Source organism: Phyllobates terribilis, unplaced genomic scaffold (genome assembly GCF_046119375.1).
Source record: "Phyllobates terribilis strain yellow unplaced genomic scaffold, ASM4611937v1 Scaffold_11__3_contigs__length_659146591, whole genome shotgun sequence".
NCBI lineage: Eukaryota > Metazoa > Chordata > Amphibia > Anura > Dendrobatidae > Phyllobates > Phyllobates terribilis.
Window position 1 is genome coordinate 438837463 of NW_027362771.1, and position 24848 is coordinate 438862310.

The 24848-nt window shown below is 42.1% G+C and overlaps 1 protein-coding gene across 3 annotated transcripts in view; it reads right to left on the reverse strand.

Annotated features, from left to right (window-relative positions):
- Nucleotides 1-24848, reverse strand: part of POLG (DNA polymerase gamma, catalytic subunit) — an 82295-nt gene that overhangs the window by 56288 nt on the left and 1159 nt on the right. For all 3 annotated transcript variants that reach the window (XM_073653255.1, XM_073653254.1, XM_073653253.1), the window contains exons 2-7: nucleotides 24046-24677; nucleotides 22636-22831; nucleotides 17909-18076; nucleotides 13441-13587; nucleotides 5374-5453; nucleotides 1828-2010 (exon numbers count right to left, since the gene is read on the reverse strand). In XM_073653255.1, the coding sequence (XP_073509356.1) occupies nucleotides 1828-2010; nucleotides 5374-5453; nucleotides 13441-13587; nucleotides 17909-18076; nucleotides 22636-22831; nucleotides 24046-24671 (1400 nt within the window). In that variant the 5' untranslated portion in view covers nucleotides 24672-24677. The remainder of the gene's footprint in view (nucleotides 1-1827; nucleotides 2011-5373; nucleotides 5454-13440; nucleotides 13588-17908; nucleotides 18077-22635; nucleotides 22832-24045; nucleotides 24678-24848) is intronic.

Sequence of the window (24848 nt, forward strand, 5' to 3'; positions counted from 1 at the left end):
AGAAGCACCCTTTTGAGCTAGTACAGCCATGAGTCTTCTTGTGAATAATGCAACAAATTTTTCCCACCTGGATTTGGGGATCCTCTGCCATTCTTCCCTGCAGATCCTCTCCAGTTCTGTCAGGCTGGATGGTGAATGTTGGTGGACAGCCATTTTCAGGTTTCTCCAGAAATGCTCAATTGGGTTTATGGCAGGGCTCTGGCTGGGCCAGTCAAGAATGGTCACAGAGTTGTTCTGAAGCCACTCCTTTGTTATTTTAGCTGTGTGCTTAGGGTCATTGTCTTGTTGGAAGGTGAATCTTCGGCCAAGTCTGAGGTCCAGAGCACTCTGGAAGAGGTTTTCATCCAGGATATCTCTGTACTTGGCCGCATTCATGTTTCCTTCAATTGCAACCAGTCGTCCTGTCCTTGCAGCTGAAAAACACCCCAATAGCATGATGCTGCCACCGCCATGTTTCACTGTTGCGATTGTATTGGGCAGGTGAAGAGCAGTGCCTAGTTTTCTCCACACATACCGCTTAGAATTATCACAAAAAAGTTCTATCTTCGTCTCATCAGACCAGAGAATCTTATTTCTCAAAGTCTGGGAGTCCTTCATGTGTTTTTGAGCAAACTCTATGTGGGCTTTCATATGTCTTGCACTGAGGAGAGGCTTCTGTTGGGCCACTCTGCCATAAGGGCCCGACTGGTGGAGGGCTGTAGTGATAGTGGAACTTTCTCCAATTTCCCTACTGCATTTCTGGAGCTCAGCCACAGTGATCTTGGGGTTCTTTACCTCTCTCACCTGGACGACCAGGTCTAGGAAGACTTCTGGTGGTCCCAAACTTCTTCCATTTAAGGATCATGGAGGCTAGTGTGCTCTTAGGAACTTTGAGTACTGCAGAAATTCTTTTGTAATCTTGGCCAGATCTGTGCCTTGCCACAATTCTGTCTCTGAGCTCCTTAGGCAGTTCCTTTGAGCTCATGATTCTCATTTGGTCTGACATGCACTGTGAGGTCTTATATGTGCCTTTCCAAATCAAGTCCTATCAGTTTAATTAAACACAGCTGGACTCCAATGAAGGAGTAGAACCATCTCAAAGAGGATCACAAGGAAATGGACAGCATGTGACTTAAATATGAGTGTCTGAGCAAAGGGTCTGAATACTTATGACCATGTGATATTTCAGTTTTTCTTTTTTAATAAATTTGCAAAAATTTCTAGATTTCTGTTTTATTTCAGTCAAGATGGGGTGCAGAGTGTACATTAATGAGAAAAAAAAATGAACTTTTTAGAATTTACCAAATGGCTACAATGAAACAAAGAGTGAAAAATTTAAAAGGGGTCTGAATACTTTCCATACCCACTGTAAGTTTGATATCGCTGGCATTGTACTGACCTGTTGCCAAGTCATTTTTACTGCACATTAGACACTATAAAAACGAAACTCAAAAAAAAAAAATATTTTTCAATTGCAGTTTTTTTTTAACCATTTCCCACCACTTTTTTTTTCCTGTCTTTCAATACATTACATGGTTAAGTAAATGCTGTCATTCAAAACTACAACTGGCTCCGCAAACAACAAGCCCTCATAAGAATGTGATGACCCAAAAATAAAAAGTTATGGTTCTTGAATGAATGATAGCAGAAAATCAAGGCGCAAAAATGAAAATTCGCCAGGAAAGAAGGTGTAAAATTACATTAAAAAAATATTATTGTATTTAAAAGGGAACCTGTCGCCTGCTTCCTGAACCAAACTTTTTAACGTATATAAAGCAGCCATGGTTCGGGCAGCATAAATTCGATGACAGGTTCCCTTCAAACTTTTGTCTTCTTTTGATCACGCACCTATCGTCAAACAGCAGCTGACAGGCGTCATTCGCCAGGTTCATGAGGGATTTCTTCATCTCTTTCTGCAGCTCCTCATAAGTGATCTGAGCTTCATCTAGATACTTCTCCCAGTTCTGGTTCACTGGTAGATAGGAAACACCCATCTCTAGCATCCCAGCTAGAGTTACAGGATGAGGACATCTAGAAAATAGGAGAATAGCTAATAATGTAATAGAATTCTTTTTTATAGAACTGAAAAAAAGATATATTTTGCAGATTGCAATACATGTTGTAAAGAGAACAAAAATTAAATAAAAGTCACAGTACTTGGAGGAAAATAGTAAAAAATTGAAGTAATATATCAGAACATTTTATAGAAAAATGTTAATACATACTGTGTGAAATATGATTAATGCTTATGTATAATGACAGATCTGTAATAATTTATTGCATGTGGTCCTTACACAAACCAGACGGTACATGTAGCACAGTGCCAGTTGGGTGTATTGCTGCGGACATCAGTGAAGGTGTTGCTGCATATCCATCGCTCAGGAAGAAGTTTTAATCACAGCTGTTTTTTCTCTTTATGATGGTAGACTTTGTAGAGCCTGCCTGCACAAGATTAGGCCTCATTCGCACATCCATGATGGAAAGCATGTATGTGTTCTATCTGTTTTTTTTTTAATCAGTATAACACGTACCCATTATAATCTTTGGTGCTATACACATGTCCGTGTTGTTTCAAAACTCGCGGAGACGCGTCTGTTTTTCTCCAGTATCACAGATGAAATGTACCAAAAGTACCAACACAAGTCCATGAAAAACCACACGTATTGCATCAGTGCGTACTCGGTTTGGTGTCCATATTTTGATGGGCTATGGGTAGAAGTGTGACTTCTGGGTAACCTATTGATCAACTAACTCTAGTCATCCCCACCAAATGCTGCATCACATTCACAGTTTACCAGGCACAGCTCCGTACTCTTACTAGTGGCGGAGTCTGGTATTGCAGCGGAGCAGTCTGCAGTCATTCTATTTGACTGCAGACTGGCAAAATGTGACAGTGTGTGATAAACGTCTGGGCAGTCTCATGACCGCGTGTGATTTGCATACTTGTGGTCGTGTGCCGACTAGATTCTGCACTGCTCTCAATTCTCTTCAATTCAGAGAATCGGGGTGAGACTAGTTGGCATTTGCCTTTATGTATGCAGATAGCATACATGCAGCCACGTGACCGCCAACTCACAGGGGACATACAGGGTAATCGTGACAGTGTGTGCATCACACGTTGCCACGATTCAGCAGTCTGCCATCACATACAGTGACAGCAGACTCTTCTTTTGGGACCAGACTATCCCTTTAACTTGAATGTGAATGAGTGTAAGTGAGCTGGAAAATCAGGGACCATTACTATTAAGGCTGAACTATGCCTGGTAGACAATGAAGGGGAAGTGGCGCTTATTGGAATGCCACGGCCCCTTCAGTCAGCTAAATGTGGCTTGGATTCGGACCCCACTGATGTGATATTGATGGCCTTTCCCAAGGAGGTGAAGGATGCTGTAGTCATGAGATTGGACAGCCAAGACCTGATGGGAAATCATAATACAGACATGTTTGGTTGGACCCATAGAGTACTCAGGAGAAATTCCACAACAAATTTTGGGGTCCATTTTCTCCTATTACTCTTGTGAAAATAAAAAAATGGGGCTAAAGCAACATTATTGTGGGAAAAAGTAAAAATGTTAATTTTTTCCTTCTACATTGCTTTAATGCCTGTGAAGCACCTCAAGATTAATAACCTTCTTGAATGTGGTTTTAAGCATCTTGAGGGGTGCAGTTTTTAAAATGGTGTCACTTTTGGGTATTTTCTATCATATAGGCCCCTCAAAGTCACTTCATATGTGATGTGGTCCCTACAAAAATTGTTTTTTTTTAATTTTGTTGGAAAAATTAGAAATTGCTGATGAACTTTTAACCCTTTTAAGTTCCTAACAAAAAAAAAAATAATGTTTAAAAAATTATGCAGATGTAAAGTAGACATGTGGTAAATGTTATTATTTTGTACAGCATGACTAACTGGTTTAAGGATATAAAAATTGAAAAGTTTTCAAAATTTTCGCCATAATTCCGATATTTTCACTAATAAACGCAAAAATTATCTACATAAATTTACCACTAACATAAAGTACAATATGTCACAAAAAAACAATCTCAGAATCAGGGGTATCCGTTGAAGCGTTCCAGAGTTATCACCATAAAGTGATAGTGTTCAGAATTGTAAAATTTGGCCTGGCCAGGAAGGGGTGGTGAAGGGTTTAAAAGCCACTTTGGGGCCACACAGAGCACAGTGTGACCCAGAGAGCCTTAAGAGCGGTGACGCCACTGAGAAGAGGAGAAGAACGGCGCTGGATCCCGGAGAAGGTGGCGGAAGCTGAGTAACTTAACACACTAAAGCTACACTACCTGTATATACCCAGGTTTAGTAAAAAAAATCTTCATGGGAGTACTTCTTTAAAGGGAATCAGCAGGTTTTCACTATGTTATCTGAGAAGCATGATGTAGGGACAGAGACCGGGATTTCAGCGTTGTGCCAGTTACTGGGCTGCTTGTGCCCATTTTCTTTCCTATAGATGTAACAGTTCTATAAATGCTGAACTCTGTATAACCGCGCCCACATCATTGATTGGCAGCTTGCTGTGTACACTGTACATTGTCAGTAAGCTGCCAATCAGTGGTGGGGACGGGGTTATACAGATTAGCAGGACTGACTTGCATGTGACACCTAGTCCTGCAGTGATAACCTCCTGCTGACAAAACACTGATTATATTGAAACTATAGCAAGCTGCTGAGCATCTGACACATCACTGGAATCAGGGTCTATGTCCCTACATTATGCTGCTCTCAGATTAAACAGCAAAAGAACAGCTGACAGATTCCCTTTAAGAAAAAGGATTGGTGCAAGGAAGGCCTCATTCAGACGGCTGTAACTTTCTTGCCCATCTGTTGGGTTTTTCACCCGAACTAACAGTGTCACAGGATCTATGAGGCTGTTAGTTTGGGTTGGTATGCCAACATGTGCCCACATTACAGCCGTCTGAATGAAGCCTAAGTGTAGTTCCATGACATCAATGTACATGTAATGACACCAGTGAGAAGCTAACGTTTACATCTTTTATATATTTTCCACAAACTTTATTTGAATTTAGACAGGGATGTATATAACTATGTTGCAGTTTTTATTCTACAATCTGATGCACAAGAACTTCTTTTGCGATGTTGGTGTACTAAACAATCTAATTAGGCTCAATCACGACATACACAACAGTGCCGCCAGACCCGGCATGTCTACATAGTTGTATACATCTGCCATTGACGTCCTTGGCCTACTGTTTCTAATGCAGCATCCGCAGCACAGTACACTTATATTAGACACGTCTGGCCTCTGCAGGCCTCTGCAGGCATTTCCTGGCACATACGCAGAGCCCACATATGATGTAAGCAGAACCTTTATTATTGCATTTGACTCTTGTTTGCAGTATCATCTGATGTACAAATTCTGTTACCTTTCTATGAAAAGTGGAAATGTCTCTTGAAACACCTCATAGGTGGCTTTCACATCAAGGGCACAATATAGAATAAGATCCTTTAGAAACAGAAAAGAAGAACATAAAAGCTCATCACTCTAATTATAGTTTAAATGGAATTACATGTAATAAACGTACACTAGATTAATAAATATTTCACCATAAAAGCTATATATGTAGAGCATATCACATGAGTGGATGTATACATACATGTATGTCTGAACTTCCATTAGAGTGGAATTTCTGATCATTTGGTAGGGTGCTCGCAAGCATGCCAAATTATTGGACACATTAGAAAACTTAAGAATGAAATTTTGCTCTCAAAGATCTACAATATCCACACTGTAATATGGTGTGCAGAACTGACAAGCCATTTAAGGGAACTACAAAAACAAACAAAAAACTGATCACCTGCAAACAGAATAAAGCAAGTGTGAACAGGTGCAAGCTGCTATGACTGCATAATGCAGTTTGGTTAACATAGTATAGTATCGGAGGTTGTGACTGCCTCCATATTTGGCTGAGCACTCCCATCACAATAAGGCTAAGGCCCCACTAACAGTATTTGGTCAGTATTCAGTCAGTATTTTTTCTCAGGGGTGGGAGCCAAAACCAGGTGAGGAACAATCAGAGGAAAAGTATAATAGAAACAAGTCACCAATTCTGCATTTATCACCCACTCCTGGTTTTGGCTCCCACTCCTGAGAAAAGACGTAGTTACTTACCGGTAACGGGATTTCTCAGAGCCCATGACAGCACCACGGAGAGAGGGGATCCGCCCTTCAAGGATAGGAAACCTACAGATAAAAACTCTCTTCCGCATCAGTTGTTTACAGAGCACAGAGAGGACTCCCAGGTTAGTAACACAAATTTTAACATTTTTAAGAAGTTTACCAGACACACCTTGTGACTAAATATAGGTAATAATTAAATGTGCACACCCATGTGTGAAGGGAGGGAATGTGCGGATGCCGTCATGGGCTCTGAGAAATCCCGTTACCGGTAAGTAACTACGTCTTTCTCCTTCCCCCATGACGGCACCACGGAGAGAATTGCAGAGAAGTGTTGTTTAGGGAGGGACCACCGCTTCCAGAACCCTTCTACCAAAGGTAAGGTCCAAAGAAGAGGTTAGATCCAGCCGGTAGTGCTTAAAGAATGTAGAAGGGGAAGACCAGGTTGCAGCTCTACATATCTGTTCAATTGAAGCACCGGCTTTCTCCGCCCAGGAGGCTGCCACTGCCCTAGTCGAGTGAGCCTTTAAATCCTCCGGGGCGTTCTCCCCGCTAGATGAGTATGCCAGGGAGATAGCGTCCCTTATCCACCTTGCCAGTGTGCCCTTGAATCTTTCTGTCCCTTCCGAGGACCCTGGAAGCACACAAAGAGAGACCTGTCCTTCCTATAATTCTTTTTTGGCCTCTAAGTACTGGATAATGCAGCTTCTGACATCTAAAGGTGTGAAGGTTTTCTTCCCCCCTGTTTTTGGGATTCGAGCAAAAGGAAGGGAGGGTGACATCCTGCGATCTATGGAAGTGTGATCCCACCTTAGGAAGGTATGCTGGGTCAGTTCTGAGTGTCACCCTGTCCTCTAGAATTTGCGTAAAGGGGGGCCCTGCTGATAAGGCTTGTATGTCGCTAACTCTACATGCCGATGTGAAGGCTACTAAGAGAGACGTCTTAAGAGATAGGACTTTTAGAGATGCATCCGCTAAAGTTCAAAGGGATGTTTGGTTAGGGCTGAAAGAACTAAATTTAAGTCCCAAGGAGGAGTATTACGGGAGGGGATGGGCCTAGACCTGTGTGATGCCTTGATGAACCTAGAAATCCACCTATTTCTGGCCAGGTCACAGTTGTATAGGGCTCCTAGTGCTGCTACCTGAACCTTTAGAGTGCTTGTGGCCAGACCCCGCTCCAACCCCTTTTGCAGGAACTCTAAGATGGAAGCAATAGGGGCCTCCCCTAGTACCTTCAACCCCGCAAATGAGAGAAATTTTTTCCAGGTTTTACCGTAAAGTCTGGTGGTTACGGGTTTCCTACTCTGTAATAGAGTGGAGATTAAATTCGGGGAAAACCCTCTATCCCTTAATAGCGCCCTCTCAAAATCCAGGCTGTCAAGTGTAGATTTGCTACCTGAGGGTGGAGGACCGGTCCCTGGAAAAGGAGATCCGGAATCTCCGGAAGAACCCAGGGGTCGAAGGTGGACATTATCCTCAGCCAGGAAAACAAGGGCCTCTTCGGCCAGAAGGGGGCTATCAGAATTATGTTTGCCTTGTCTTCCCTGACTTTCCTCAGAACCGCCGGAATCAGAACAATCGGTGGAAAGGCATAGGCTAGCTGGTGGTTCCATGGGATTGAGAAAGCATCTAATGCCGCTGGGTTCCCCTTGGGGCTGATTGAGCAAAATATGTCCACGTTTTTGTTCTGCCAGTTGGCGAATAGGTCTATGGAAGGGTTCCCCCAAAATTCCGTGAGTTGGTTGAACACCAACTGATTCAGCTCCCATTCGCCCTGTCTCAGCTGGGTCCTGCTCAGGAAGTCTGCTGTGATATTTTCTGTTCCTTTTATGTGGAGTGCAGACAGGGACTCCAAATTGTTCTCTGCTACCTGGAGGATGGATTTTGACACCTGTAGTAGAGAATGGGACCGGGTCCCCCCCCTGGCGATTTAAATATGCCACTACTACCTTGTTGTCTGAAAAAAACCTTACATGGTGTCCCCGTAGGGTGTTTAGGAATTTTGAGACAGCGAATTTTACTGCCAGAAGTTCCTTCATGTTGGAAGATACCCCTTCCAAATCCTCTGACCAGACCCCCTGAGCTATTTGGTCGTTTAGGTGAGCCCCCCACCCACTGGGGCTTGCATCTGTAGTTAGGACCTGCAACGCTGAGATTGTCCATGGAACGCCTCTGGTTAAATTGTCCACCTCCGTCCACCATGTTAGGGAAAGCAAGGTTTTGATGACAAAATTAGCCGACCTTCTAAGCGCCCTTTTAGTGACTTTTCTGCCCCCAAGATTTCCCATTGCAAGTCCCTGGTGTGCAACTGAGCCCAACGGACCCCCGGGATACAAGCAGTCATGGAACCTAGAAGGGACATTGCTCCCCGCTGAGTCATAGAGGGATGGTCTTTCACATGAGATATCCGGGCTATCATGTTCTGGATTTTCCCTGCCGGGAGACGGCATTCCTGATTACTTGAATCTAATAGGATACCTAGATATTCTTGCACTTGATCCGGCTCCAACCTGGACTTTTTTAGGTTCAGAAGCCAGCCTAAATTCGTCAAGGAACTCATGACCCTTGCTAGAAGTCCTTGCAATGGCTGAACGAGTTACTTATTATGAGCAGATCGTCCAGGTACGGGGTGATGAGGATATTTTGCTCCCTCAGATGGGCCATTACCTCTGCCACTATTTTTGTGAAAACCCTTGGGGCTATCGCTAGACCGAAGGGGAGGGCCGTATACTGGTAGTGTTTGACTTCTCCTTTTAGCAATATTGCTACTCTCAGGAATTTCTGGTAGTCTCTGTGTATGGGGACGTGATAATAGGCGTCCTTGAGATCCAGGATAGCCATAAAACAGTCTGGGAACAATAATTTCACGGACGATTTTATTGACTCCATCTTGAAGGTTTGTACTTTTAGATAATTGTTCAATTTTTTCAGGTTTATAATTGTCCTTAATGTCCCGTCTGTTTTTTTCCTGAGGAACAGAGGGGAGTAGAATATTTCCTGAAGGACTGCTTTCTCTATTAGGCCTAGAATTTCCTGTACTAGTGCTAGTTGTTCTACCCCTGATGACCTCATGGGGGTTATGACAAAGTTCGGACAGGGAATGGAGTGGAACTGGAATTTTAGTCCTGTTTTTGTCAGGTCTAAAATCCAAGGGCTGTTTGATATTTTTTCCCAGGCTGGGAGGAAAAGAAGTCTCCCCACCACCTGGGGCTGACTCTCATTGGGCGGGCTTCCTGTTATCGCTGGGGGGGCCTGTTAAACATAAACCCTTTGGCCTTTTTCTTCCTATCCTCCCACCTATCCTGATCTTTGGGGGGTTTCCTGCGCATAAATTTCCTGCTCCGAAAGGACTTCCTGTATGAAGTACCGGAGAGGACCGGGAAGCGTTTCTTGTTATCCCCACCTTTATCAAGGATATCATCCAGAGTAGATCCGAATAGGAACTCCCCCTTCGCAAGGAATGGAACACAGTCTAGATTTGGTTTGGAGGTCACCTGGCCAGCATTTAAGCCAGAGGGCCCGCCTGGCTGCGTTAGAGACGCTCGCAGCCCTGGCTGCCAGTCTGACGGAATCGGCTGAAAAGTCAGCCAAAAAAGCTGCTGCGCCCTTTATTGCTGGGATGGAGCCTAGTATGTTATCCCTTGACGTTTTGTTTCTAAGTTGCGCCTCTAGCTGATCTAGCCAGACCATTAAAGATCTGGCTGTACATGTGGCTGCCACTGCGGGTTTTAACCCTCCTCCTGCCGCCTCCCAAGCTCCTTTCAGGAAGGAGTCCGCTTTTTTGTCCATTGGGTCTTTTAGCACCCCCATGTCTTCAAATGGAAGGGAACATTTTTTAGAGGCTTTAGCTATTGATACGTCTAACTTTGGAGCCTTCCCCCAGAAGGAGCACACCGGGTCCTCAAAGGGGTATTTTCTCTTAGGGGACAACAAACCCTTCCTTTCCGGCTTTTTCCATTCTCTCTTAATCAGGGAGAGGACTTTATCATTAAGAGGGAAAGATCTTCTTTTCTTCTGTTCCAGGCCACTAAACATCATACCCTGGACTGATTTCTTATGGTGAGGATCTACCAACCCCATAGTGGACCTGACTGCCTTAATTAAATTATCCGTACCCTCTATAGGGAAACCGCTACGACCCCCACCCTCAGAAGATGACGAGGACGAAGATAAACAGGACGAATCTGATCTACCACCTCCCCATCCTAACTGCTAGATCCTGATACAGGGGATAGATTCCTGTTTTTTTCTCGTTTCTTTCCTCCCTTCTGCAGGGACTTGAAGGTATCCTCGACCTGGGATTTAATCAGGGATCTGAGCTCTGAGGCGAACTTAGGGGTCTCCTCACAATTTGTTTGTTCAATGCACGAGTTGCATAGTCTTTTTTGCCATGTGGTGGGCAGATCCTCTGCGCAAAGCGCGCAGGTCCTGTGTTTGGACTTGCCCGTACTCTTCCTTCCCTGAAGGGAGAAGAAAGGAGAGGGGGTGTCCCGAGTTACAAGTGAACTTTCACGAAGATCACTTACCAACCCGCTGTAAGGGGGAATACCGGATTTAAAGAGGAACCCGTTCCAGTAGCTGGGTCTTTCCTTGAGGTTGACGCCACGCTGGAGTCCTTGCCGCGTTGCGAAGACCTGCCAAACCGCCCGCTTCCACCGCTGTGTTGGCGTGAAGGGTCACTGGGGGGTCCTTTCATATGCTTCCCATGTTGCGGAGGTGATGGTGAGTGGAGGTGCAGGGACTGCACCTCCTGTAGTTCCTGTTCGCTCATAGCTGAAGGGTGCCAGGAAGCACTTCCCTGGTGCATTCCCGGCAATTTAACCCCTATAGGAATCCGCCCCCCCACCTGGCCGGCTGTGCACCTCCAGCATGGGGGACGCCCTCCCCCCATGGGAGTCCATCAAGCCCCCCCCAGCGCTTCCTCCTGCTGGGCAAACCGTCCCCTAGTTCCCACGCGCGCATTCAAGCGTGCCGCTCACAGAGGGCATCGCGGCGCGCGTCACTTCCGATGCGCGCGCGCCCGGACCGCCGACTCCCAGTGGTGCATTGCGGATCACGTCAGAGGGGAGGCGTCCAGCGCGCTCCGCAATGGTCCGCGGAAGCCCATGCATGCACCCAACCTGGGCCCTGGAAGCCCAGGCATACTCACCGACCAGGGCCCCGGAAGCCCCGGTATACTCACCAACCTGGGCCCCGTCACCACTGGAGAACGCGGCGGCTCCAATCTTCTCCTGCACTGCGTCTCCCTGCCACTCTAGAGGCCCACTGACCCCAGCGGTGGTGCTACAGGACACTGCACCAGCCGAGACAGGGGACCCCCGCTGCCTGAACTGGTCTGGCCAGGTCTGGTAAATCCGAATTGTTGTTCTTTTCTATTTCCTTTCCTTTTCTTCCTTCTTCTCCTGTAGGTCCCCGTCAAGGACAGGAAACCAACTGATGCGGGAGAGAGGTACCGCCCTTTTTATCTGTAGGTTTCCTGTCCTTGAAGGGCGGATCCCCTCTCTCCGTGGTGCCGTCATGGGGGAAGGAGAAAAATACTGACCGAATACTGACCAAATACTGATAGTGGGGCCGTGGCCTAAGACTGTTTTTAATTAGTGCTGGATCCTACTTGCCCTTTAAATTTGTAGGCTTTTAGCCCAGGAGAGGCATGTTTTAGAAATATTAGGTTTAGGTCCCACCAAAGAAAGGTACGCCTTGTCATGGCTGGTAGGCTCTCATGAATTGTCCAATTCATGCACTGAGTACCTTAATTTTATAAGTATATTCTACGTAGCAATAATGCAGTCCAAATTTCATATATTCAATATTTGCATACATCTTAGCGCTTACAGAGTGCTGCTGTATCCTTTGGTTTCTAAGCTATTACAGGGAATCTGTTAGCAGGTTTTTGCTATTCCATCTGAGAGCAGCATGATGTACAGAGACCCTGAAGCTGGCTATATGTCACTTTCTGGTCTACATGCTGTGCTGTCATTTTTATATAATCACTGTTTTCTCTACTGCAGATCTAGCAGCTCTCTGAATGCTGAGCTCTGTGTAACCCCGCCCACACCACTGATTGGCAGCTTTCTGCGTAGACTGTGCATAAGCAGAAAGCTGCCAATCAGTGGTGGGGGCAGGATTACACAGAGAATCAGGAGTACATGGCACAAGACAACTCCTCTAGCGATAATCTCCTGCTGACAAAACACTTACTTTATTGAAACAATGAACACAGCCCAGTAAGTCAAGCAATGTGAACTGAGGTCTAAGATGGTACACATGCAAGAAATAGGAGCATGTTCACACTAGCAAAAAGAAGCAAAACCTACAAACGACAAAAAATATATCTCATACCCTACCATCATTATATATAAATGTAAAGCAAAGTTGCATATTAAATATAGGGTACTTAGTGAACTATTTTTGATCAAATAAAGTATACAAGCCGTCCCACCAGCGACAAGGTGACCCTAAATTGGGACGGTACCTACTCTGTCTATATTAAAAACCTTACTGTATATCAAAGTTGAAGTAATGCATATAAAAGGGTAGACAAATAGGACCGGGTCCCAACTCCAGACCACCTAGGCCCGTGGTAAGCTACATATATACTAATCAGCTCAACAAAGGGGATGCCACACCCTTAATTTGCACAGAATGCAAACAAGATAAAAAAACAAGCAATGTGAACTGAGGTCTAAGATGGTACACATGCAAGAAATAGGTGGTCTGAAGTTGGGACCCGGTCCTATTTGTCTACCCTTTTATATGCATTACTTCAACTTTGATATACAGTAAGGTTTTTAATATAAACAGTGTAGGTACCTGCCCAATTTAAGGTCACCTTGTCGCTGGTGAGACGGCTTGTATACTTTTTTTGATCCAAAATAGTTCACTAAGTACCCTATATTTAATATGCAAGTTTGCTTTACATTTATATATAATGATGGTAGGGTATGAGATATATTTTTTGTCGTTTGTAGGTTTTACAGCCCAGTAAGTGACACATCGCTGGAAATAGGGTCTCTGCCCCAACATTATGCTGCTTTTAGATTCCATAGCAAAAACCCGATGACACATTCCCTTTAAATAGATTTGCTGGTCAGTACTTTGGAAAAGCTGGTCTATAGAGCATGTATAGAGACAATGTAATAGCTGTTACACTTCTAATTTATTAGTTTCCACCCTGCTTTCTCAGTATTAGGGAAGTAGGAAGTATTTAAAAAGTAAAACAAGAGGACAACTCAATTCTGTCACATATTACTATGATATTAATCCTAACAAATCACTAACCTGGTTAATCAAGCATTGTGGATTGTAGTATTCTCACCTGAAACTGAGCTCGGATATCGGCCATACTTCCTTTTACAAACAGGTCCCGTGCTTCCTTTTCTAAAGGAGGACCTCCAACATAGAGAGCATGGACGTCAGCCAGATTGTTAATGCTGCTAACATTCACCCACTCCCATGAGTTTACCTGCAAAAACAAAACAGAAATGCAAAATAAATTATTTCAATATAAGAACATAATGGTCTGTCACAGAATATCTAACGCAGAGTTGCACAACTTTTTTTGATCCATGGGCCAAGCTGCCAATCTGCACAAATCCCAGAGAGCTACAATGAAACTTAAAGGAATATTACTATCAATATATATTATTATCTATACCAAAAGTATATGCCATATAATTATGATCGGTGCCAATATCCCATCCAGAACTCCAATGGGCACCCTCCCCTTCTCCCTTATTTGCAATCCAGGAAAAAAGATAGTTTATGTTGGTTGCTGAAATGCCCAAGTGTTTCACTACTTCCATAAACCACAATGGAGATAGCTCCACCTCATCTAATGCTTGCTAGAGTACCACATGGGGGTCACAAGACCCCTATTCTACTAATATAGGGAGATCCCAAAGGGGGCCACATAATGCTCCATTAGTACCTGTGCCTGCTCCCACAATGATTTGCAGCCAGGCACAGATAATTAGATATACCGATGTGGACAAATCCCACCAATTCTTGAAGTCAATAAGTTAAAGGGGTATTCCTATCTCCAAGATCTTATCCCAATATGTAGTAGATGTAATAATAATAATAATAATAATAATAATAATATTAGCAAATGACTCCAATTAGAAATGTAGCATTGCTCTCCTGATTCGCTATGTTGCTTACCCCATGTGCGGGGCATTGCAGTAGCTTAGGTATCCATGGTTACAACTACTCATATAATAACAGTTAGTTGTTAGTGGTCGTAACCATGGATACTTAAGATACTGCAATGCCCTGCACATAGGGTAGCAAATCAGAAGAACTATACATTTCTAATTGGAGCTATTTGCTAATAATATTATTATACCTACTAAATATTGGGATAGGATCTTGGAGATGGGAATACTCCTTTTTTCTGTTAAATTTGATTAAAACCATTGCCTCAGGTTACCTATACAAGTAGCGACCACCTTACATGGCCACATCCGTGCCTAGTGCATGATTTTGTAGCTAAACAGCAGCTTCTCTGGCAAAACAGTGTCCACATTAATGGCTATGTGGTTTGTAGGTAAAATGCTGTTTACCCGTGAAGTCTCACAGGCATTATCTGTCAATTAAAATACTAAGCCAACCACACGTTGGCAAGGCCAAAAGGCCATTTTAATTGACCAGTTATTTTAAGGAGTCAGTTGTTTACAAGCGATCGCAACGATAACAATGGTCAGTGTGATTGAAGAAAAAGATCAATTCCTTAGTCTTCACTTGATAGATTGTGCGGTCCTAAACATGATTGTTGTCACATAAATGTCACTGTTACTGGAGGTATGGTATATACAGCTCATCCTGTAGTTATGTAGTATGAGTAGCCAGCATCTGAGGTGTGACAGAAATATTTCCAGCTTTATTTTACAGTTTTAAAGTCATGTTTTTGAACGCCCCCCCCCCCGAAAAAAATTATATCTGGGAAACGGGCTTATATCTCAGGAAAATTGGACAACTGTGTATGAAAGATACGGCAATTTCCCATAAAGTAAATCACAGAATTTGACTCAAATAATTATTCATATGTTGTATATTTATCCTTCTTACCTGAAAAATACATTATATATAATATATATATATATATATATATATATATATATATATATATATATATATATATATATATATATATATATACACACACACACACAGTACAAACCAAAAGTTTGGACACACCTTCTCATTTAAAGATTTTTCTGTATTTTCTTGACTATGAAAATTGTACATTCACACTGAAGGCATCAAAACTATGAATTAACACATGTGGAATTATATACTTAACAAAAAAGTGTGAAACAACTGAAAATATGTCTTATATTCTAGGTTCTTCAAAGTAGCCACCTTTTGCTTTGATGACTGCTTTGCACACTCTTGGCATTCTCTTGATGAGCTTCAAGAGGTAGTCACCGGAAATGGTTTTCACTTCACAGGTGTGCCCTGTCAGGTTTAATAAGTGGGATTTCTTGCCTTATAAATGGGGTTGGGACCATCAGTTGTGTTGAGCAGAAGTCTGATGGATACACAGCTGATAGTCCTACTGAATAGATTGTTAGAATTTGTATTATGGCAAGAAAAAAGCAGCTAAGTAAAGAAAAACGAGTGGCCATCATTACTTTAAGAAATGAAGGTCAGTCAGTCCGAAAAATTGGGAAAACTTTGAAAGTGTACCCAAGTGCAGTTGCAAAAATCATCAAGCGCTACAAAGAAACTGGCTCACATGAGGACCGCCCCAGGAAAGGAAGACCAAGAGTCACCTCTGCTTCTGAGGATAAGTTTATCCGAGTCAGCAGCATCAGAAATCGCAGGTTAACAGCAGCTCAGATTAGAGACCAGGTCAATGCCACACAGAGTTCTAGCAGCAGACACATCTCTTCGACAACTGTTAAGAGCAGACTTTGTGCAGTAGGCCTTCATGGTAAAATAGCTGCTAGGAAACCACTGCTAAGGACAGGCAACAAGCAGAAGATACTTGTTTGGGCTAAAGAACACAAGGAATGTAAATTAGACCAGTGGAAATCTGTGCTTTGGTCTGATGAGTCCAAATTTGAGATCTTTGGTTCCAACTACCGTGTCTTTGTGCGACGCAGAAAAGGTGAACGGATGGACTCTACATGCCTGGTTCCCACCGTGAAGCATGGAGGAGGAGGAGGTGTGATGGTGTGGGGTGCTTTGCTGGTGACACTGTTGGGGATTTGTTCAAAATTGTAGGCATACTGAACCAGCATGGCTACCACAGCATCTTGCAGCGGCATGCTATTCCATCCGGTTTGCGTTTAGTTGGACCATCATTTATTTTTCAACAGGACAATGACCCCAAACACACCTCCAGGCTGCGTAAGGGCTATTTGACCAAGAAAGAGAGTGATGGGGTGCTACACCAGATGACCTGGCCTCCACAGTCACCAGACCTGAACCCAATCGAGATGGTTTGGGGTGAGCTGGACCGCAGAGTGAAGGCAAAAGGGCCAACAAGTGCTAAGCATCTCTGGGAACTCCTTCAAGATTGTTGGAAGACCATTTCCGGTGACTACCTCTTGAAGCTCATCAAGAGAATGCCAAGAGTGTGCAAAGCAGTCATCAAAGCAAAAGGTGGCTACTTTGAAGAACCTAGAATATAAGACATATTTTCAGTTGTTTCACACTTTTTTGTTAACTATATAATTCCACATGCGTTAATTCATAGTTTTGATACCTTCAGTGTGAATGTACAATTTTCATAGTCATGAAAATACAGAAAAATCTTTAAATGAGAAGGTGTGTCCAAACTTTTGGTCTGTACTATATATATATATAAAGATCATCAGTGCAAAATGGTGGGTGGGTTTTAACTATGAAAAATCCGTTATAAATATTAATACAATCTTATGTGTAACTTTTGTACAATTACGTGAGATCTCTAGCAGATTGAATATGTTTTCACATAAATAAGTAACATTATTATAATGTACTAAGGGGAAAAAAAGGAGATTAAAAAGTAATGTATCTCTACATATAAAGATGATGTGCATCCACCATATAATGCGTTTCAGGCTGGTAAGGTCGTTAATTGACTGAAATGCGTCATGGTGGAAGCACATCTTCTTTCTATGGAAGGATACACGATTTTAAAAGGATGAAATAAAGCTACATGTTTTTATATTGCACTTCAGATGCGGACTACTCTCTTTTCGCTTGGCTATTCTTGTCACTGCTAAAGGGAATCGGTCAGCAGGTTTTCTATGTAATCTGATGACAGTAGGAGGTAGCAGCTGAGACACTGATTTCAGTGTTGTGTCATTTATCAGACTGTGTGATGTTTACTTACAATGAAGGTTTTATCAGTAGGAGATTATGACTACTCGGATCACAGTGCATGTGAGACCTAGTCCAAGGACACCCCCGCCTATGATAAGCAGCTGGCTGTCAATAAACAATGTGCATAGAGAGCCTGGTGAGGGTGGGGATAGCTTTCTCAGCTCTGCTACATGACACATCTAAGAACTCGGATTGTGTCACAACTGCTGCACCTAGTAAACTAAGTGACATATTGCTGGAATCAGGATTTCTTTTCCTACATTATGCTGCTCTCAGATGAAGTAGCAAAAACCTGCTGACAGATTCCCCTTAACCCTGTGTACAGACAGGAAGTGAAGGCGATGAGTACTCACTTGTTACAGGGGTGGCATTCTCTCCATAGCAGATTTACAGTACATAAAGCATAGCAAAGTGAAAACTAAAGGTTTAGCGTTATATTTCCCTGGAAGACATCTGCATGCGGTACTTACTGCAGGGCCGTCACCCTTGCGGCGTGTTTTCATGATGTGCTGCTTAACCTCTTGCAATCCTTTCTTCCTCCCGTATTTACTTGCCATCCATAAGCTCCGCTGAAATCCAGTAAGGCCTGAAATAGCCATATGCATGCTCATAGTGTCCATAAAACGCATTTTTGAGCCCTGGGGTATTAAAGAACAGTAAGTTGTCATTCTCAGTCTGCACATATTATTAAAATGTGTCTTTTTGAACATCCTTTGTCAATTTAGTAAAGAATAGAGACAGTGACATGCCTGTAATTTCCACTAGGGGGAACCTAAGAGCTTACTGTATACTGTTATATACTAGTGGCTAAAATTGGGGAAAACATTTAAAAAAAAAAAAGTGCAGCTTTGATGTTTTGTTGCGCAAAATAACAGGTTTATTTTTTAATAACACCAGAAAATTATATATCATTGGAAACGTAATTTAATCTAGAAGGTAATGAAACAAATTTTATGAAAAAAAATCTTAGTAGATCAGCAGTTATAGACAAGAAAAGTGTAACTCATAGAAAGGAAAACAATTCCAAACTTCTCAACAGGTCAGTTAGTACTTAGTTGTGAAACCTTTTAGCCTTAATTACGGCCTTACCGTATCTTCCCATGGAGTGAATCACATTTTTTAGTTCTTCGAGAGTTATAATGTAAGACCAAGATTGTATCATTGCTTCCAATAATGTGTTTTATTCCTTGGTTGCTTCGGAGCAAAAAGTTTCTTTAATTGACTCTACAGATTTTCATTGGGGTTAAGGCCAGGACCATCTCTAGGCTATTCTAGCAGTGAAATAGGATTATCCTAAAATCAATGTTTGCACAAGGCAGCAACATGACTTCAAGATGAAATCTGCTGAAACATAAAGGTCTCGCTATATTGGAAAAGATCTAGGGCTGGACAATCTGGCAAAAAATAAAAATTTCAATTTTTTTCAGACTTAAGGCCGATTTTTGATTTATCGTTCTTTTTTTTGCTTAACCAAAACAAAATTAATCTAATGTGACCTTTTTTTGTAGCTACTGATCAATTTTTATCTAATTATTAAATGACAGCAGCTGTTCACATAATTTCACGTGACTGATGATGACAGATCCCGGGCAGAGGAGCCAGTCCATGTGCCTTTTTGCAAGAAATTTACTGTAGCACAGATTCATCTCAGCTAAAAGTCTAGACCCTTAGATCAGGAATGGGACAGACATTTATAGGACATTTCATAACTTTCCCAAATTCTTATGAAAAAATATTCCCCGCAAACTGCATTGAACAACTGTAACCAATTAATTATATATTTTAGGAGTTGGAGTCGGTCCATTTTATACCGATTCCGACTCCACCAAAATGGACACAGACTCTGACTCCAATTCCACAGCCCTGCAGACAGGACAGCATAGGATCACAGGTGATTATATTTGTGAGACAAAACATCTCCCTGCCTGTTTTTAAGCAAAGTAAGGGTATGTGCACACGGTGAGGAGCCGCTGCATGTTTGACGATGCATGTTATGCACAATCAAACCCAATTATGCACTGTCAAACCCAATTATTACAGCATTTGTAGAAATCCCATGCCCACTATGCGTCTCCGTGCACCTGCGGCACACCGCGGACACAGACATGCGGCGCGTCTTTCCAGACCGCAGCATGTCAATTTCTCTTGCGGAGTCACTAGTCTCCGCAAGAGAAATTAGATCAGTACAATGTACTGAATGCGGTGAATCCGCATGGTTCAATAAACAAATGTGGATTCACCAGCATTCATATAAAGCAGCGCTTTGGACGCAGCATAAAGTATGCTGCATCAAAAACGCTTCCTGTCCGGATCGTGTGGACATACCCTAAGAAAGAATCAGCTGTGATCCCGTGCTGTAATATCTGTATACTCTTTTGCTTCCTCCCCTGCCCAGGAGCTGTGGTACGATCAGACCATGTTCCTGTACGGTCAGACACAGCCATTACACCGTACACAGCAGGGACACATTCATAAGATTATCTCAGCACAGGAACATTTTATTTAAATACATCCAATTGTGGAACTTATTATTATTCCAAGATCTATTGATTAAAATGTACTTTGTTAGTGGGAAAACCCCTTTAAGGGATAATAATAAGAATAATAATAAAAAAAGTACATAAAAATAAAATACCAACAGGCAGCTAAGTCACTAATGCACATGAAAACAGGACATAATATATGATATACCAATCACATACTGTCCTGTAAATAACATCTGATGTCTGTAGTATAGTAGTGACTAATATATGATATTCTATAACAATAAAACATCAGATGTTACTATGACTAGAGAACATCAGTCACATATTAGATTAGCATGTTATATACCAGTTACATGTCACCCTGCATACTGTAAGTGGTGCACTATGCATCTTTCTTATTAAAAGGATAACATGGGACTGGTATAATATCTGACGTTCTGTAATATATCCGGTACAATATGTGAGGTCTTGCTGTCAGTGTCACCTTCCTGTTCAGTCTGGTGCAGAATTCTGTAATGTCAGGTCTGCGGCTCTTGCTTTGTATTATTGCAGCAGCTTGAACTTTCATACAGATTGGGTCTCACTGAAGCCAATAAACTCACACTGTCAGCGTGCCCGATGTGTATGAAAGTTCAAGCTGCTGCAATAATGCATAGTAAGAGCTGCAAGATATCCACTACAGAGTCATGGACAGGACCTATGTGGAGGTGAACAGCTTACTGCCTCTACTTCACCTCCTCATCTTACACACAGTCCAAAAATTATCCTCAACACCATCACACCACGTTCCTTCACTACAAGTTCCTCCCTCTCTGCCTCTCACCATCCACCTGCAAGTGTGGGGCTAAAATCAAATTAACGATTGTGACCAAAATCTAGATCGTGCTGTTGAGGAATGGGGAGTTAATCACATTAATTTGATAAATCGCCCAGCCATGTATCAAACTAATGACGTTGTGCTCTCTTTTTATGTTTTTTTTAGCTATAAGTTTAGACTTTATTCAGATAATTACCTTGCATTCTACATTTAATTATCTTTACAATCATATAACATTTTATGATATATTATTTTAAACAACATTGTTATAAGCCATCAAACATGCAATTTTTTTTTCAAAGGTTTCCACAACTTTGGCCTCTTGTGTACAATGAACTCAATAATAACAATGTGCGCAATTAACGGAAATCTATGCCAAATATTTTGAACTTTGCATCATAAAAAGGACTGGCCTGGAATAAAGATATATTGAAAAATTATCAAACAATTTTTGAATCCAGAATGTCGTGAAAATGAAAAGTGGAGATTCACTTTAAAGGAGTTGTCCCATCTCAAAATGCTGACTACTCGGACAACCCCATCTCAATCCCTGTTTCCTCCCAGTAAAATAATAAATAACACCTATACTAGCTCCAATGCAGGCGCCGTTCCATCGGTGTCAGCACTGGCTCTCATCGGGCTCCCCTGATCCCTGCGGCCAATCACCGCTGGTTACACTCTCCCCTCCTTTGGACAAATCAAGATATTCAAAGGAAGTGGGAGACCAGCTGCAGCACTCACTATCCCTGGATTTCAGTTACATCCGAATGAGGGGAGGGTGATTGGCAGCAGGGTTCACGTGACAGAATATCACACAAGCCCCGGGAGAGCCAGTGCTGAAACCGCTGCGGCACCGCAGGTGAGTATAGGTGTTATTATTTTACTGGGGGAAAACATAGGGATTGAGAAGGGATTATCAGAGTAGTGGACAACCCCTTTAAGGAAATGATAAGCGATGAAGAACATGTGCAGGCAGTGCTGGCTGTTGTGGTCACATACTGTATACAAAGTTGCTGCACCAAAGTGCCAAGCTGATTACAGTAGTCAGCAGCTTTATAATATGTTTTCATATAATTTGTTGACGGTTTTCTAACTTTACAATTATTTTTCAGTTTGTTACTAGCGTGAGAGATGCAGAAAATGAATAGCACATGTGGCTACCTGAAAATCTGTAAGTAAAATCTGCCTCAATTTAGTAATTTGCTTCCATAATAGTTCACTGCTGTGATGGTCTATGAGTCTCCATGGATGCTGCACACCCCAATAATGTTGCTCGTTGCTAATGAGTGCGACTGTAGCTTGCATTAAAGTATATAATACACATAATGAGAATACAAATAAAGCCGCCATAAAAGCCATCAACAGCTAGTCAGCTGGTGACCAATAACCCACTGGTAATTGATATTTTTCCACACTGTGCAAAGTAAAAGCAAATTGACTATAAACATTAAGTGAAAACAGGTATTTAAAAGGGTATTCCTATTACAGAAAGCTATGGCATGTTGCTAGGTGCCTTTGCTTTCCCAATTGGTTGGGGTCCAACGACTGCTGAAACCCCACTGATCCTAAGAATGAAGGTGTTGTAGTGCTTGTTTAGTGCTACTTTACAGCAGTTATGTCATTATCTTCACAGGCAAGATTACAATGAAAGGAAACCTGCGCAATAACCCTGCACAGGTCACAGAGCCTAGTAAACTCTCCCATAGAAGTCAATGAGACAGAGTTCTTACCTTGTTTTCCCCCAGAGGTAGCATGACAGTATACCTTTGGCTAGGGCTACATGGCAAGAAGTGTCATGTCACATATGGTCTCAAGTCAAGCGACCAAAAACTGTATGTCCCACTTGTCTGCTTTTTGACACTTTGACATTAGCAGGTTAGGTATATGCACTTACTTTGATGAGATACTGTTCCTTAATATAGGCTCTATCAAAGCTAACGTTGTGCCCCACCACTAGTCTCTCCATCCAAATGGGTTTGCTCAGTGCATTTGACTTTGCAGACGTCTCAAGAGGAATAAGATCAGATAAAGACATTTGGTTCGACCACGTGTATCGGTCTTCTATCAGCCGTCTGCTGCACCATGAGTACCTGGAAACATATATTACAGAAAAATCACGAAAAAGCCACCGGACACAACGACTCAGATATAATAACAAAATCTCACCAATGCAATACCTAGAAGTCTGTACTCAAATAAGTAAACCACATACATTAGATAAAAAAACTTATTTATTTATAATACACAAATGACAACGGACAGGTTAAAAAACAAGAATGTACAAACATATTAAACATATACAAGACTATGGAAGAGGAGTGCGGATGGAAGCGGCGTATGGCGGGGTGTGGCGCGGATGGGAGGGGGGCGTGGATGGAAGGGGAGCGCAGCAACATGAATTTGGGTCAGAAATCCTTCCTATCTTACATATTATCCTTTACCTCTACACCCATGGTTATACCACTACATTATGCCATTACATTGTAATATTTGGGACTTTTAGATCTCCATTTCTGCAATGGTTTATGACACGGCCTTCCCACTCCCACTTTAGATGCATTTTACTGTATTACATACATCATTATTCCTTTTATGTTTTGGACAATACTACTTTACTGAAAGAAAGAATGGTCTTTGCATGATCGGATACATTTATTATAATGGTTGATATGATTAGATTCTAATAATACATTAAAATCTTATTTTCTTCTAACTCCTTATTGGAAGGTGTGGGCTTCCCTTCCATCATGGCATCGATTAAGGGCATCTAATATGACGTTTATATCATTCTGGTAACAACTGGCTTCTATTTTATATTCTCTAATTACTTGCAGCAAGGCACAGGTTTTGTTATAGATCCCATTTGGCTTAAGCAGTTCCTTTTCTTTTTCCAAATATTGGAAGGAGTCTGCTCTATTAACATCCCCTATCAAAAAGTTGTAATCAAAACCATGGGATACTCTCTGTACCATCATATTAATCACATATCAAGTTTTTATATATATATATATATATATATATATATATATATATACATACATTTGTCCCTTATTTCTGTGCTTCTCCGCTTCCATTGTCTTGGGTATTTTTAATGGTGTAAGTGTATTTTTGCTTTTAACAAACTGTTATTTGTGTATTTATAAATATATTATCTAATGTGTGTGGCTTAACAAACTGTTATTTGTATATTTATAAATATATTATCTAATGTGTGTGGTTTACTTAGCAGAATACAGATTTATTGTGCTTTTCTTGAATATTTAGTGGGTTATTTTCCTCATTTATAGATGCTATAATATCTCACCAGTGTTGGGGAGACACAGCCACAGCCATCGTTGGGGACTGCCCCTCGGACATACATACTTCCACATCAAACACTAAAGCTCGTTCACTCGGGAAGTCAACTTGCTCCTTCCCACCGTCTCTAGTGTACTTCGTCCATCCAGCTTGCCAGGCCCATTGTTGAGGCATGTCTGGAAGTTTACACTGCAAGAGGTCATTGGCTGCCTCGAGATAAGGAAAACTTTGCTTCTGAGCTATAATTTGGAAGTGTTCTTCAATGTTACTGCCGTACATCCTAGGAAGCTTTAAATTCACATCTTGGAGAGTAGATGTCTCTTGACCCCACAGGTCATGTCTCCTCAGGTGGTCTATGCTCCTTTGAATGTCTCCTTCTGGATAGTCTGCTTGTGCACCCTTGAAGATTTGGTCATGGAGCCCTTTAGAAAGCATCTGTATATTGAGAGGGTTCATACGTCTCTGGGAGCTATTGGACTCCACGTCTTCTTTGGATAAATGCGAGGTCACTGTGCTTTTGTAACACCTCAAGCATCTGATCCTCCAAGCACTGGATAGATAAGGCCTCCCCAATAGTAGCTGCTGCATTTTCTCTGATTTAGAGCACGTCTCTAAATATAAGAGACCCTTCATACAATCCTGCAGGAAACATGAAAAATGAGGTTATGTTGTCAGACTGGAAACGCACGCAATAAATAACGTTATGCTATGGGGGTGGTCACTAATTTATGAACACTGTATGGCTGATCTGGTCTCCACTACACTGATTCGGATGTGCCGTCCTTAGGATGGGTCATCAATCTCAGATCG